The 16,475-nt window shown below is 38.6% G+C and overlaps 1 protein-coding gene across 2 annotated transcripts in view; it reads left to right on the top strand.

Annotated features, from left to right (window-relative positions):
• CUTC (cutC copper transporter) overlaps positions 1-16,475 on the top strand; it is a 33,203-nt gene that overhangs the window by 7,795 nt on the left and 8,933 nt on the right. For both annotated transcript variants that reach the window (XM_010859542.1, XM_010859543.1), the window contains 4 exons: positions 2,467-2,526; positions 6,166-6,375; positions 7,035-7,070; positions 9,950-10,083. In XM_010859542.1, coding sequence (XP_010857844.1) covers positions 2,467-2,526; positions 6,166-6,375; positions 7,035-7,070; positions 9,950-10,083 — 440 coding nt within the window. The remainder of the gene's footprint in view (positions 1-2,466; positions 2,527-6,165; positions 6,376-7,034; positions 7,071-9,949; positions 10,084-16,475) is intronic.

Raw genomic sequence — 16,475 nt, 5'->3', positions numbered from 1 at the left:
GGCTGGATGAAGCACAAGCTGGAATCAGGATTGCTGGGAGAAATATCAATAACCTCAGATATGCAGATGACATCACCCTTATGGCAGAAAGCAAAGAACTAAAGAGCCTCTTGATGAAAGTGAAGGAGGAGAGTTTTAAAAAGTTGGCTTAAAACTCAACATTCAGAAAACTAAGATCATGGCATCTGGTCCCATCACTTCATGGCAAATAGATGGAGAAGCAATGGAAACAGTGAGAGAGTTTATTTTTGGGGGCTCCAGAATCACTGCAGATGGTGACTGCAGCAATGAAATTAAAAGATGCTTGTTCCTTGGAAGAAAAGTTATGACCAGCCTATTCAAAAGCAGAGGCATTACTTTGCCAACAAAGGTCCGTCTAGTCAAATCTATGATTTTTCCAGTAGTCATGTATGGATGTGAGAATTGGACTATAAAGAAAGCTGAGCACTGAAGAATTGATGCTTTTGAACTGTGGTATTGGAGAAGACTCTTGAGAGTCCCTTGGACTGCAAGGAGATCCAACCAGTCCATCCTAAAGGAAATCAGTCTTGAATATTCTTTGGAAGGACTGATGCTGAAGCTGAAACTCCAGTACTTTGGCCACCTCATGCGAAGAACTGCCTCACTGGAAAATACCCTGATGCTGGGAAAGATTGAAGATGGGAGGAGAAGGGGACAACAGAGGATGAGATGGTTAGATGGCATCACCAACTCGATGGACAGGAGTTTGAGTAAACTCTGGGAGTTGGTGATAGACAAGGAGGGCTGGGGTGCTACAGTTCATGGGGTTGCAAAGAGCTGGACCCGACTGACTGACTGAACTGAACTGAAAAGGTAAAGGCCTTAAAAAAAAATAGAATAATAACCACAATATCAGTAACATATCTCTAAAAATAATATTTCTTAATAGCATCAAAAATACCCAGTTAGTTTTCAGATTTCCCCAACTGGCTCACACAGTTTTGTTTTGTTTTATTTTACAGTTCTTGGAATCAAGATAGAAACGTCATTTTTTATGTCTGTTTCAATCTGTTTCCCTTTTTTCTTTTTTTAATTCTTTCTCTTCTTTCTACAGTTTGTTAAACTGATTTTCATCTTTTTTTTCCCATCTTATAAAGTATTCCATATTCTACATTTTGCTGACTGTATATGTAGTGTTATTTATTATATTCCTCTGACCCCTGCATTTCCTGTAAAATTTTAGTTAACCTAAAGGCTTAATTAGATTCAGACTTGAGTTTTTTATAACACTACTTTATGGATGGGGTTTTCTGTTGACTCATTGGTAAAGAACTCCCCTGCCAATGGAAAAGACCCTGGTTCAATCCCTGGATCAGGAAGATCCCTTGGAGAACAAAGTGGCAGCGCACTCCAGTATTGTTGCCTGGAGAATTCCATGGACAGAGAAGCCTGGAGAGCTACAGTCCATGGGGTCTCAAAAGAGTGGAACACAATGTAGCGACTAAAAGTAACAGACTTAATAGATAATGGCATATTCCCTGGGATATAACATCCTAGTTTTTTCGGTTTTTATGATACTAAGGTTGATCAGTGGATTCAGATATTATCAGCCTGATCCACCTGGTTTTCCTTCCAGCTTTCACCTAATAATTTTAGCAATGCTTATTTTAGTAGGGTTTGTAAAATGGTGTTATGTTATGTCTAACATTTATTTTTCATTTATTAGCAGTATGCTTCTATAAAGAACTTTCCCTCACCAACTGCTTTGTTATACTGAGGTTCAGTTTGTATAAGAAAGGCAGGATAAGTGCTTGCTGCTTTTTCCTTGTTTACTGATATTGGGGATTATGTGTTCTCTATTCTCCAGTGTATTCTTGTTTTATCTTTACGAGCCTAGATGTAGGCATATTTGATGTGTTTGAATCCAGTGTAGTTGTTCTTCTTATTGATGCTCAAAATGTCTTTGTGATTATGCTTATTAGCCAGTAGGAGCCTCTTCAAGCTGGCTTCTGAGACCTTTTGACGTGATGCTGTAGTCTGATTGTTCTTTGGCTTTCAGCATTTTCTTAAGCTACTTAAAAGTAACGTGCTTTTTTAAAGCTTAGAATAATAAAGACTCTCTTGGAAAAGATCACTGTTTTTTATAATCAATGAATTAGCATTCCACTGTAGTCAGTCCAGAAATTTCTTTATTCTAAGTCACTTTCTTATATATAGAGAGGCCACCCTATAATAAAAAATTTTAGGAAACCTAGCTTAACTTGAATTAACTGTTAAATTTGACTTTATCAGTAACATAATGTGGGTTGGAGAATATAGTTGGGTTTAAAAGTAGAATTTTAGTCTAGTTCTATAATTTGATTTCTTTCACTTTCTAAGACTCTTTGTTCCTCTATTTAGAAAAAAATGTTTCTGTTTAATACTTTTGAGCAATGCTTTTCAAATTTTTTCTTAATTTTTTAATTAAAAAAAATTATTGTGCTGAGCAGTGCTTTTTTATTACAGGTGCTGGTCGCATAGAGTTATGTTCTGGCTTGTTGGAAGGAGGAACCACACCCAGCATGGGTAAGCATCCATTTTTTTGGATTTCCTCATAGGAGTTCACAGAGCCTAGAGACAATTGATAATCTGTTATTGGGATCTTTTACTCAAGTTACTAACATGTTAACTGTGCCATGAATATTGTATCAGAAATGTTTCTAGTTGCAGATAAACCTGTCAGTTGTAGATGTGATCAAATAGATATTTTTTTCCCTTTAGGTATCAAAAAGTTGAGATTAAATTACTATTAATATTGGTTCATATACCCTGCAGGCTGTCAGGGACCCTGGTTTCCTTGCCTCTTCCATTCTGGCATCCTTGGCATCCTGGCTTTTGTCTTCGTTTCTCCCCTCCTGCTCGTTGTGCTGTTGTCATTTTGCTTTTGCATAAGTTAAAAACTCCACACTTCATTGTTATTATTTTTGTTTAAAGAGTCAGTTATACTATAAAGAGTAAAAAAATAACACAGTCATATTTAGTCATGTGTAGTTACCATTTCTGGTGCTCTTCCTTTGTATAGATCTGGTATTTCCGTCTGGTTTCCTTTTCTTTCTGCCTGAAGTAATTCTTTTAACATTTTTTGTAGTATAAGTGTGCTAGTAATGAATTCTTTCGGCTTTTGTATATCTGAAAACATCTTTCCCTATTTTTTGAAAGATATTTTTGCTGAGTGTAGAATTCTAGGTTGACAGTTTTATTCTTTCAGGACTTTAGAGATGCTTCTCCAGCTGTCTTCTTGCCTATTGTTTCTGACAGGAAATCTATCATCCAAACCGTTGTTCTTTTCTGTGTGATTTGTCTCTTTTCTCTGATTGCTTTTAAGGTTTTTTTCCTTTATTCTTGGTTTTGAACATTTGATTATGATGTCCCCGAGTGTAGTTTTCTTCATGTTTCTTGAACATGTGCGTTTATACTTTTCATCATACTTGGAAATTTTTCAACATTTAATGTCCTCCACTTCCTTCTTCAAAGACTTCAACTAACTTAAATAAGGCTGCTTAAAGTTGTTCCACAACTACCCTTAAAAAATTTTTTTTTCTGTTTCATTTTCTATAAATCTTCCTTTGTTTTCAAGTGTACTAATCTTTTCTCTGCAGTGTTTAATTGCTGTTAATCCTAGCTACTATATTTTTCATCTCACATATCATAGTTCTTATCACTAGATATTTGAATTTATTGTTATACCTCTTGTCCCTTTTAAACTTTTTTGAACATATAGAATAAGGTTGCTACTGCTGCTGCTGCTGCTAAGTCGCATCAGTCGTGTCCGACTCTGTGCGACCCCATAGATGGCAGCCTGTCAGGCTCTACCGTTCCTGGGATTTTCCAGGCAAGAACACTGGAGTGGGTTGCCATTTCCTTCTCCAATGCATGAAAGTGAAAAGTGAAAGTGAAGTTGCTCAGTTGTGTCCGACTCAGCGACCCCATGGAAAAGGCAATGGCAACCCACTCCAGTACTCTTGCCTGGAAAATTCCATGGATGGAGGAGCCTGGTAGGCTACAATCCATGGGGTCGAGAAGAGTCGGACACGAGTGAGCGACTTCACTTTCACTTTTCACTTTCATGCATTGGAGAAGGGAATGGCAACCCACTCCAGTGTTCTTGCCTGGAGAATCCCAGGGACGGCGGAGCCTGGTGGGCTGCCATCTGTGGGGTCGCACAGAGTCGGACACGACTGATGCGACTTAGCAGCAGCAGCAGCAGCGACCCCATGGACTGCAGCCTACCAGGCTCCTCCGTCCGTGGGATTTTCCAGGCAAGAGTACTAGAATATAGCCTAAGGTTACAATAGCTATTTTAATGCCTTGGCTACTAATTCTAACACATGTATCAGTTTTGATTGGTTTTGTTTGATTGATTTTTTACCTCATGATCCATCTTGTTTTCCTACCTGATATTTTTCATTGTGTGTAAGACATTATGAATTTTACTTTGTTGGCTACTGGATATTTTTGTATTCCTATGAATATTCTTGAGCAGTTAGGTTACTTGGAAACAGTTTGTTCCTTTTGGATAATGTTTTTAAAATTTGTTATGTGGGTCTGGAACAGTGGTCAGTCTAGAGTTCATTATTCCCCACTACTGAAGCAAGACCCTTTCTGCACTCTACCCAGTGCTCCATGAATCTTGAAATTTTCCTGTCTGTCTGGTGGGAGCAGGCATTATTCCTGGCCTGGTATGAACAACAGGCAGTATTGCTTCTGATTTTTTTCAGTGGATCTTTCCCTGGCTTTGTGTAGTTGCCTTGCATGCATACATCAGTTGGTACTCAGTTGAGTATTAGAGATAAGTGGGGTCAGGTAGGGAGGGTCTCTCCTGACTTCCCTAAGCTGTGACCTGGAAAAATCTCAAGGTAGTAATCTGGGTAATAGGAGAGCTTACCGCATTTGTTTTCCATCTTTAAGGGATCATTATCCTTTGTTGCAAACCATTGTTTGATATGTTTTGTCTCTTTTTTTTTTAATAAGTGGAAGGGTAAATCCAGTTCCTGTTGCTCTGTCTTGGTCAAAAGCAGAAGTCCTTATATGAATTTTTGACTCCTTTATTTTATTCTGAGATGGATGATAGCATTATTTATTATAAAAGGTTTATGTATGCAATGGCCTTTTAGTGACTCTCCTCACTAAAATAAAAGAGGGCAGTCCCTGGCCATTCTATGAAATACCTAGAACATATCTGTAATTTGAGGGCAGTCTGTCTTTTGCAATAGCAGTCATGCATGATGGACTTGGTGAATGGGCCAAGCCAGCTATAATATGCCCATCACCAGTCATTGCTTGGTGTCCCATACAGAACTGGGGTTCTTGTAGCAAGGAAAAAGAAGTAAATTCATATTAGGTAAACAGTCATGGTGCCTGCCACAGATCTTATACCATTGAGAGTTTCTGAACTAGTCACAAATTGTGTCAGATTTGGTTATTTTTGTTCATGAATTTCCCAGGCAAGAATACTGGAGTGGATTGCCATTTCCTACTCCAGCGGATCTTCCTGACCCAGGGATTGAAGCTTCATCTCCTGTGTCTCCTGCATTGCAGGTGGATTCTTTACCCACTGAGCCAATAGGGAAGCCCTCATTTTTGTTCATAGATCGCCTGTTAGCATCACAAATAATTGCAACATTGCTCCCTTTTACACATCTCTTATTAAAAAAGGCTTTACTAAATATCTTCATCTAGTAGGAATCATAAACTTTAAAACTATGTAACCATCTGTATAGCAGGTTTTAAATAGAGATGTAATCATTAGGAAGGAGAAACCAGATCTTAGGGAATACATTGGCAGAACATAGAGCCTGGTAGTTGTTACACTTTTAAATGTCACATTCCAGTAAAAGAATTTTTGTTAAGCACAACAAAAAAATTTTTAAAAGCATAACTGAACAGTGCTTTTAAAATGCAGTAACTTCTGTTTTCTAAATTGCTGTTTTTACCCTTGACTTTTTTATTATGTAAATTTCTATTTATAGGTACGTTTTTCTTCTCAGTGTCTCCTTTTTCCTTTAGATCATCTTTCTATGGTTTTTACTCCATCAGCTCTTCTGTTCCTTGTAGAAGTGATAACACCAGAGCAAATGTAAAAGACCAATACAGTAATATTTTATTGACTTCCTTAAGCTTTTAGCTTACATTTGAATTTCAATTAGTCTGTTCCCTTTCTTACAGGTGTCCTTCAAGTAGTGAAGCAGTATGTCCAGATCCCAGTTTTTGTGATGATTCGGCCACGTGGAGGTGATTTTTTATATTCAGATCGTGAAGTTGAGGTGATGAAGGCTGACATTCGTCTTGCCAAGCTTTATGGTGCTGATGGTTTGGTATTTGGGGCATTGACTGAAGATGGACACATTGACAAAGAACTGTGCATGTCCCTTGTGGGTAAGAATTTGTATCAGAGACCAGAAAGCCCCTAAAGATGATTGCATTGAATAGTCCCTATACAGAAAAATGCAATCACAAAACTGGCTTTTCATTCACACCTGCAGGCACTTATATTCACCTGTTTTAAACACTATTATTTAGATGTTTTAGGTAGACAGTATGTGCTACAGAATCCCCCTGACTCAGCTGCAATAGATTGGATTATGCTGCTTGTTCCTGTAGGGTTTAAGGGGAATTTACCTTGATCTCTTTAATCACAGCAGCAAAAACTTTAAAAGCTGTTCCAGTTGGTAAGGATGGGGAGACATAGAGAACACAGAGGCAAAGTATTTATATTACTAGGCCAGAGTATTTCTTAAAGATTTTCAGAAGAGTAAGTGATAAATGTAGTGCTATGCTTATAGTTGCCAGATTGTATAATTTTCATTTCAAGGGGTGGATGACAGTTTTTTAAAATATGAAAGTTGGAGATTAATGGAAACACAGGACTATTAAATTTGGAAGACTACCATTTTTTAAATTATTATTATTTTAGCTCACTGTCTTCACTTAGGAAAAGAAAATATAAAGAAGTCCTGTCTAACATGGAGAGTTCTGTAAATAGTAATCAGTGATTATCTCTTCATTCATGTTGTTATGTGATTTTCTTTTTATAGCTCTTTGCCGTCCCCTGCCAGTCACTTTCCACCGAGGTGAGTCATTTCCATTTTAGAAGTTCTGTTGAACGGTGTCAGTTTTCTCATTTCGCCAAACGCCACAACCTTTTCATGAAACACAATTCTATACTGTTACCAATTGGTTTTTTTTTATACCTGTCATGGGACTAACAGTTGTAAATTTAGAAATGCACAATTTCTAGAAAATATGAAGCCTTAGTTATGAAAAGTTGTTAAAGGCAGAAGGTGCTGGTGGTGGAATATAATAGAGGGAAAGAGTAAGCATTGCCTGCAAGTGTGTGTACTTGTCACAGAATTCCAAGCAAGAATCTTGAGATTTATTTTTGTTGCATCGCCTCAGGTCATGTGCAGTCTCAAAAAGAATAAATCACTGTGGCCAATGGAAATAAAATGTACTGCTTGACTTAAACCAGATAAGACCATTCTGGAGGTCGGAGTGAGGTCAACTTTCCCAAATTCGTGGGCAGAAAGGGGCTGGATTTCCAGTGAAGAATTGGATAATATTAGGAAGAGGAGAGAAAAAATACGTGCTAGTCAGTGACCAGATGTTCACTATAGTGCGCAAAACTATTTTACATTATTGATAGCTTGTCTACTTGAGAATGATTTCTAAAAAGTGTCTAATAATTTTATGTAAAAATGCTTCCTATCTCTGAATCAGGCAGTTACAGTTCCCATGCATTTTTGCCTAGCATTGGTAAAATGGAGGAACGAGTGCGAATTTTGCCTTTAAGGCACTGCTATTGCACATGAAAAGAAAAAAAATCTTCAGTTTTTTTTTGATTTGATGATATGCATGAGAAATTACTGAATGTCTTTCTGTCCTTTTGAGTAATTGTCCAAAGATTAAGATGAGAGTGGACACCACCATTTACGTCCATTTATAGAACTTCCATATGAAACATGTTATCCTTGTTAATTTGTGAAATGAATAACACCAGAAAACTGTTTTCTTGACTTACTGTTTAGCAATGTTTCTTATAAACTAGCAATAACTAAAAAATGTTAGATTGCATAAAAGTCAAAACTTTGAAGCTAGCCAAAAACAAAAAGTTTTAAAATATGAAATCATTTAAATAAGTAAATATTTATCTGAAAAATATATAGTTTAAAATTTGATATAAGTAATTCAAAATAAACCCACCTTATAGAATATATTTTTCTTTTCTTAAACTAAGAAAATCATTTTAGAGTTCTGTTCTTTTCCTCCTTCAATAAATTGAAAATACTTCCATATTTTTTAATTGTTATATTGTCCTGGATTCCACATTTTTCTCACTTGTGTATTTAATACAGTATGTCTCCTACATATGAACCTTCAAGTTGTGAACTTTCAAAGATGGGAACATGCATTTTGCATGTCTAATCATGTAAGTTAATTCACATGTCTAGCGTCACCTGTGTGCACCCTCTATAGGTGATTGTGCCTTTGTGTACTTTACTGTACAGTACTGTATAGAATACAGTAGTACAGTATCTTTATTTACTCCCAGGAAGCCTGGAAGCACGTGTAAAGGCAGCAGTGATAGGTATTATAAACCTGTTACAGTACAGTTCAATATAGCTGATTATGTTAGTTGGATACTGAGACTAACTTTGTTGGATATAGGAACAAATTGGACTTACTTACACTCTTGGAATGGAACTCATTCATATGTAGGGGCTTACTATAATATGATAGTATAATCACTGTGAGAAGGTACTGCCACCAAAAAACGAAAATCCTCTGTAGTAGATTTAGGTGCCTACATAAATTAAAGGGCAAAAGGAAGGGGTTTATCACCTAATCCACCATAGATCAGCATTTAGCATCATGTAGCAGCACAGAGGGAGAAGGCAATGGCACCCCCTTCCAGTCCTCTTGCCTGGAAAATCCCATGGACGGAGGAGTCTGGTAGGCTGCAGTCCATGGGGTTGCTAAGAGTCAGGCACGACAGAGTGACTTAGCAGCAGCAGCAGCAGCACAGAGAGTCAAAGCAGAAGTCGTTTTGTTTGGGGTTTCTAGTGCCAGTTTCCTTAATGAAGAGGAGAGAAGTCTCTTAGAAAATAGGATGGAATTGAAACTTGATAGAGTCTGTCGTAAACAACTATCTTTATACTATGAATCTTGAAAACATGGGGTAAAATGGATTAGAATAAAATATTAGTCAATAAAGAGAATATGAACCAAGGCCTTTTCTAGAACTGATGAGTGTAAAGTTTTCATTCTGCTTGTGCAGTTTGTTTGAGCCCTTAGAACAGACTTTCCCAAATGTGAGTCACTTGTCTGTCACATTTACAATTTGACCATATCCAAGGGCTACTTGTGCAAATTTACTTTTAAAATCTTAAGTAAATTTATTTTAAAGAGAAACTAATGAAAAAAATGGAAGCTTTTCACTTCTAATCTGCATTTAAGTAAATGCATCTGTTCATATGTATACCATCTAAAATGATCCTGCAGGGACTTCACTGGTGGTCCAGTGGCTAAAAGTCCATGCTCCCGATGCAGGGGACCTGGGTTCTATCCCTGGTCAGGGAACTAGATCCAATATACTGCAGCTAAGACCCAGCGCAGCCAAATAAGTAAATTAAACAAATATTTTTTTAAAATAAAATGATCCTGGTACCACTAGTGGCATGCTGACTATGGTGTACTGGTAAACTGTTTCTCAGGAAAAAACCTTGATTTATAACATTTGTTGATTTCTGTGGTTTAAATACTTCCACCTTGATTGATTTCAAGCTGGTAATGGGTTAATAATCATGCTTGTAAAATTCATGAATATTTAGCAATTGACTCTTGTAAGCCAGGACAAGCTAGGTCTAGCATACCACTGTGGGTATACTACATTTTGGAAAGCACTGTATTAGAGAGATCTGTTCAAAATTCAAGTCAGTTTTATTTATTTCAGCCTTTGACATGGTTCATGATCCAGTGGCAGCTCTAGAGACCCTCTTAACTTTGGGATTTGAACGAGTATTAACCAGTGGATGTGACAGTTCAGCCCTAGAAGGACTACCCCTAATAAAGCGACTCATAGATCAGGTACACATGATTTCTTTCCTTTCTTCCTAAGAGTCTGTTGTGGTTACTTCTGATATTCTATTGTTCAGAGAGGTTGTGAAACTACATATTAACTAACTTTGTGGGGTACTCTGTAGCAAGCAGGCAGTAACATATAACTTTTATTTCTTTCACATAGCATTTTTAGTAACCAAGGCTCTTAACATCAAATTATAGACAGTGATTAAACAGCTGATCTACTTTGGATAACTGCAGCAAATTTTACCTTTTTCCTGCCATCATCATTGCATAACTTGATGCATAGCTTCTTACTGTCAATCTGTGTATACTCAGGGGTTCCTGCATGAAATTTGAGAAAATTATCATTTGGAGGTGAATTCTAAAACTAAAACTAGGACTTCCTTGGTAGTCCAGTGGTTAAGACTCCACACTAATACTGCAGGGAGCATGGGTTCCATCCCTGGTCAGGGAACTAAGATCCTCTGTGCCACAGAGTGCAGCCAAAAAGAAAAATTCTAAAACTATTCTTTTCTCATCCTTCCCCAACTATCAAGATAGGAAATATGTTTATCTCGTATGTGATTTCCTCTTGTGAGTTCGCATCATTTGTAGAATAGTTAGAAGATGGCTTTGTAATTATATTAATAGTATGTCTGTTTTCTCACACCAGCCCAGAGATATCTAAATGAGTGAACATGGACTTGAGATGAGAATGTTCTGGATTTGAGAGAGGTTTGACGTTTGCTGTTTAATGTTGAGTAGATTACTAGCACTTAAGCCACTGTTGCCTCGTGTGAAATTGAGATAATTTTAATATCTTCTTTATAGGGTTGCTCTGAAGATTTATAGAGATAAGGTAGAATTGCTGCTGCTAAGTCGCTTCAGTCATGTCCGACTCTGTGCGACCCCATAGACAGCAGCCCACGAGGCTCCCCCGTCCCTGAGATCCTCCAGGCAAGAACTCTGGAGTGGGTTGCCATTGCCTTCTCCAGTGCAGGAAAGTGAAAAGTGAAAGCGAAGTCGCTGAGTCTTGTCCAACAATTGGTAGAGTTAAAACATAATATGAAAGATAAGAAATGCTCTTGGTAAGAGCCTTGGTTTCCATGGTGGCTCAGTTGGTAAAGAGTCTGTCTGCAGTGTAAGAGATTCGATCCCTGGGTGGGGACGATTCTTTGGAGAAGGAAATGGCAACCAACTCCAGTATTCTTGCCTGGATAATTCCATGGACAGAGAAGCCTGGTGAGCTATAGTCTATGTGGTCACAAAGAGTCAGACATGACTCAGTGACTAACACTTTCACTTTTACTTTCAAGAAATAATGTGAAAGATAAGAAATGCTCTTGGTAAGAGCCTTAGCAGAGTGCTTGATTTATGATACATGCTAGTGTTTGTAATTATTATTTGTGGTGGTTGTTCAGTTGGGAAGTCACGTCCAACTCTTTGTGACCCCAGGGACAGCAGTACACCAGGCTCCCCTGTCCTTCACTATCTCCTGGAGTTTGCTCAAATTCATGTCCATTGAATCGGTAATTCTGTCTGTCTCGTCTTCTGACCCCTTCTCCTTTTGTCTTTTCCCAGTATCAGGGTCTTTTCCAGTGAGTTGGCTCTTCGCATCAGGTAGCCAAAATATTGGAAATTCCCAGCTTTCAGTGAATATATTCAGAGTTGATTTCCTTTAGTACTGACTTCCTTGTAGTCCAAGGGACTATTATTGTTACTGCTATTATTAATAATATTTAGTCTTTTTGTGTAGACATCTGCTAATGTTTACTTTTCTATAGTCATGAAAATAATTTTCAGAAATTTCACATGAGAATCAGATTAACTTTTCTAGTCAGCTTACTGGCTTTAGAAATATTTATTTCTATTTATTATTTATTAAGTGTATATTAAGGTGCAAGGGGTCTTCCCAGGTGGCACTAGTGGTAAAGAACCTGCTTGCCAATGCTGGAGACAAGAGATGAGGGTTTGGTTTGATCTTCCTGGCTTGGGAAGATCCTCTGGAGGAGGGCATGGCAGTCCACTCCAGTATTCTTGCCTGGAGAATCCTCTGGACAGAAGGGCCTGGCAGATTACAGTCCATAGGGTCGCAAAGAGTTGGACATGACTGAAGCAACTTAGCACACATGTAAGGTACAAGGCATTTGCAGCCAACTCATTGGAAAAGACCCTGATGCTGGGAAAGATTGAAGGCAAAAGGAGAAAGGGACCATAGAGGATAGATAGATAGCTTCACCAACTCAATGGACATGAATCTGAGCAAACTCTGGGAGTTAGTGGTAGATAGAGGAGCCTGGCCTGCTGCAGTCCAAGGGGTCGAAAACACTCAGACACAACTTATGAACTGAACAGCAGGGCGTTTGTACTATGCTGGTGACCAGGGGGCATGTGTGTGTGTGTAGTCACTAGCCTTGCAAACTAGTGCACAACAGGCACTTCCAATAGAGTGCTATATTTTAAAAAAAGTACTGTAGGAGCACATTGAAGAGGAATTAACCCCAGATTTGAGGGGTTGGGATTCACAGCAGTTAGCTTCCCAGAAGAAAAGACATCCACACTGTAGTGTCTTTTTTATTGAACATGCTGGATCTATGTTGCTTCAAAGACTTTGCTCTAGATGATGTGAAGAAAGGGAGCTATTCTCTTGTTCCTGTGCTCGGGCTTCTCACTGCAGTGGCATTTCTTGTTATGGAACACAGGCTCTAGGTGCTTGGGCTTCAGTAGTTGCAGCCCCTGGGCTCCATTGAGCATAGGCTCTATATTTGTGGCACATGGACTTAGTTGCTCTGCAGCATGTGGGATCTTCCCAGATCAGGGATAGAACCCATGTCTCCTACACTGACTGGATTCTGTACCACTGAGCCACCAGGAAAGCCCCACACTGCAATGCCTTACTCATTTAAAGGATGATTAGTAGCCATCAGTCTAAACTGGAATGAAGAGAGGGAAAGTCAGGGGGATGCTCCTTGTAGACAAAATAGTATATGCAAAGGCCTGGAAACAAAAGTCAGCATAACTTATTAAGATATTAAAGAATGACTATAAAATTGAAGGTGAAGAGAAGAATACTGTCCAGAGCCTTTTAAACTATTTAAGAGTTTGCATTTTATCCTTGGTTCACTGGGGAAGCCTGAAGGCTTTTGAAATAGAAGAACTAATGAATCAGGTTTCCATTTTTTAATGGTTACTCAGTATGGAATAGAGAATAATTGTCATAGTCATATGTTGCATTTCAAAATGTTGTGTGTGAGAAAGAGACAGATTTGTAGTTTAGTCATTTGGTAGGAAGAGCTAAGTTAAATATTCTTATACACTAAATTTACTTTTTTTAAGTAAAAATTGTATGTATTTAAGATGTACAATGTGATATTTTGATTTTCATTCTGTATATATACAGAATAGTACATATTCTGTATATGTAAATCAAAACATCACATTGTACACCTTAAATATATATAATTTTTACTTTAAAAAGTAAATTTATTTATAATAAGTGTATAAGAATATTTAATACAGCTATTACAACATGATATTTTGATTTATATATACAGAATGAAGGGGCTTCCCTAGTGGCTTAGAGGTAAAGAATCCACCAACCAATGCAAGAGATGATAGTTCGATCCCTGAGTCGGGAAGATCCCCTGGAGGAGGAAATGGCAACCCACTCCAGTATTCTTGCCTGAGAAATTCCGTGGACAGAAGACCCTAATGGACTACAGTCCATGGAGTCACAAAGAGCTGGACACTGCTCAGCATGCACGCATACAGAATGAAATGGTTCCAGTCAAGCTCGTACTCAGCTGCTCATTTAGTGCACTTGTGTGGTGTGTGTGTGTGCATTCGTGTCTGGTGAAAGTACCTGACATCTACTCTCTTAGCAAATTATTAGTATTCGGTACAGGTATATTGACTAGTCATCATGTGATTCATTTGATCTCTAGACTCAATTTATCCTGTGTAGCAACTTTGTACCCTTTTACCAACATCTTCCCATTTCCATCACCTGACCACCCCTGGTAATCACCATTCTTTTCTCTGCTTCTTGTGTTTTACTTTTCTAGATTGCACACAGAAGTAAGAGCATACTAATTTTGCTTTTTTATTTTTCAGTTCTCACTCTGCTGGGTCTTTGGTGCTGAGGAGGATTTTGTCTAGTTGGGGCAAGCAGAGGCTACTCTGTAGCTGTGGGGTGTGGGCTTCTCATTGCAGTGGCTTCTTTTGTTGCAGAACAGGGACTTTCGGGTGCACAGGCTTCAGTGGTTGCAGTGTGTGGCTTCAGTTGTTGAGGTTCCTGGGCTCTAGAGCACACGCTCAGTTGTTGTGACTCACAGGCTTAGTTGCTCTGCAGCATATCAGATCTTCCTGGACCAAGGACCTAACCTGTGTCTCCTACATAGGCAGGCAGATTCTTCACTACTAAGCCACCAGGGAAGCCCAACTTTACTTCTTGAAGCCATTTTGTAGCTGTGTAATATACTGGTGAAAGCATAGAATTTGGGATTAGAAAGGTTTATGTTTAAATCCTAGTTTTGCTGTTTATTGAGCAAAAAACAATAGACTTGGGCAGTTTACTTAACCATCAAACTTGCTGTTTATTAACAGTGACCTTGGGGAGTTTACCTAACCATCCTAAACTTGTTTCTTTACCTACAAAGTTGCATAATGAGTGCCAGTTAGCATAGTAAAAGTGCCTACCTCCTAGAGTAGTTGTGGATTGCTTCGGCATACATCTGACATTTAGTAAGTGCTCTATATTGGCAAGTCACTTTGATAGCCCAAGATAAGCATATAGTTCTAAATAACGTTTTTTGAAAGGCCCCCCAAAAAGCGATAGGATTCATCTCTTCAAACATTTGTCCATATTTTACAAAGCTTTCAGTTGGAAGAAACAGTTACACTAAATATGACTTTTTTTACTCCTAAACTCATTTCCACTTTCTACGTAGTAAATATTTAGTTTTGTGGGTATTTTGCTTTAGTATGTTTGAAGATACTAAACAGCCTTGTTTTACTTATTTCTCTAACAATTAATAAATTTTATGAAACAGCCTCCTCTCCTTTTTATTCTCTATTTCTTTGCTTAATTTTTTTTCATTGTATGTTTAAGTATTTCAGTTCAGTTCAGTCACTCAGTCGTGTCCGACTCTTTGCAACCCCATGAATCGCAGCACGCCAGGCCTCCCTGTCCATCACCAACCCCTGGAGTTCACTCAAACTCATGTCCATCGAGTCGGTGATGCCATCCAGCCATCTCATCCTCTGTCGTCCCCTTCTCCTCCTGCCCCCAATCCCTCCCAGCATCAGGGTCTTTTCCAATGAGTCAACTCTTCACATGAGGTGGCCAAAGTATTAGTTTCAGCTTCAACACCACTGGGTGTTCCAATGAATTCCCAGGACTGATATCCTTTAGGATGGACTGGTTAGATCTCCTTGCAGTTCAAGGGACTCTCAAGAGTCTTCACCAACACCACAGTTCAAAAGCATCAATTCTTCGGCACTCAGCCTTCCTCACAGTCCAACTCTCACATCCATACATGACTACTGGAAAAACCATAGCCTTGACTAGACGAACCTTTGTTGCCAAAGTAATGTCTCTGCTCTTTAATATGCTATCTAGGTTGGTCATAACTTTCCTTCCAAGGAGTAAGTGTCTTTTAATTTCATGGCTGCAGTCACCATCTGCTGTGATTTTGGAGCCCAAAAAAATAAATTCAGACACTGTTTCCCCATCTATTTCCCATGAAGTGATGGGACCAGATGTCATGATCTTAGTTTTCTGAATGTTGAGCTTTAAGCCAACTTTTTCACTCTCCTCTTTCACTTTCAACAAAAGGCTTTTTAGTTCCTCTTCACTTTCTGCCATAAGAGTGATGTCATCTGCATATTTGAGGTTATTGATATTTCTCCCGGCAATCTTGATTCCAGCTTGTGCTTCTTCCAGCCCAGCGTTTCTCATGATGTACTCTGCATATAAGTTAAATAAGCAGGGTGACAATATACAGCCTTGACGTACTCCTTTTCCTATTTGGAACCAGTCTGTTGTTCTATGTCCAGTTCTAACTGTTGCTTCCTGACCTGTATACAGGTTCCTCAAGAGGCAGGTCAGGTGGTCTGGTATTCCCATCTCTTTCAGACTTTTCCACAGTTTATGTGATCCACACAGTCAAAGCCTTTGGCATAGTCAATAAAGCAGAAATAGATGTTTATCTGGAACTCTCTTGCTTTTTCTATGATCCAGCAGATGTCAGCAATTTGATCTCTGGTTCCTCTACCTTTTCTAAAACCAGCTTGAACATCTGGAAGTTCACAGTTCACGTATTGCTGAAGGCTGGCTTGGAGAATTTTGAGCATCACTTTACTAGCGTGTGAGATGAATGCAATTGTGCGGTAGTTTGAGCATTCTTTGGAATTGC

The sequence above is a fragment of the Bison bison genome, unplaced genomic scaffold, assembly GCF_000754665.1.
Source record: "Bison bison bison isolate TAMUID 2011002044 unplaced genomic scaffold, Bison_UMD1.0 scf7180017864456, whole genome shotgun sequence".
In the NCBI taxonomy this organism is placed as follows: domain Eukaryota; kingdom Metazoa; phylum Chordata; class Mammalia; order Artiodactyla; family Bovidae; genus Bison; species Bison bison.
The sequence above is the reverse complement of the archived record's forward strand: the minus strand, read 5'-3'. Positions and strand labels throughout refer to the sequence as shown.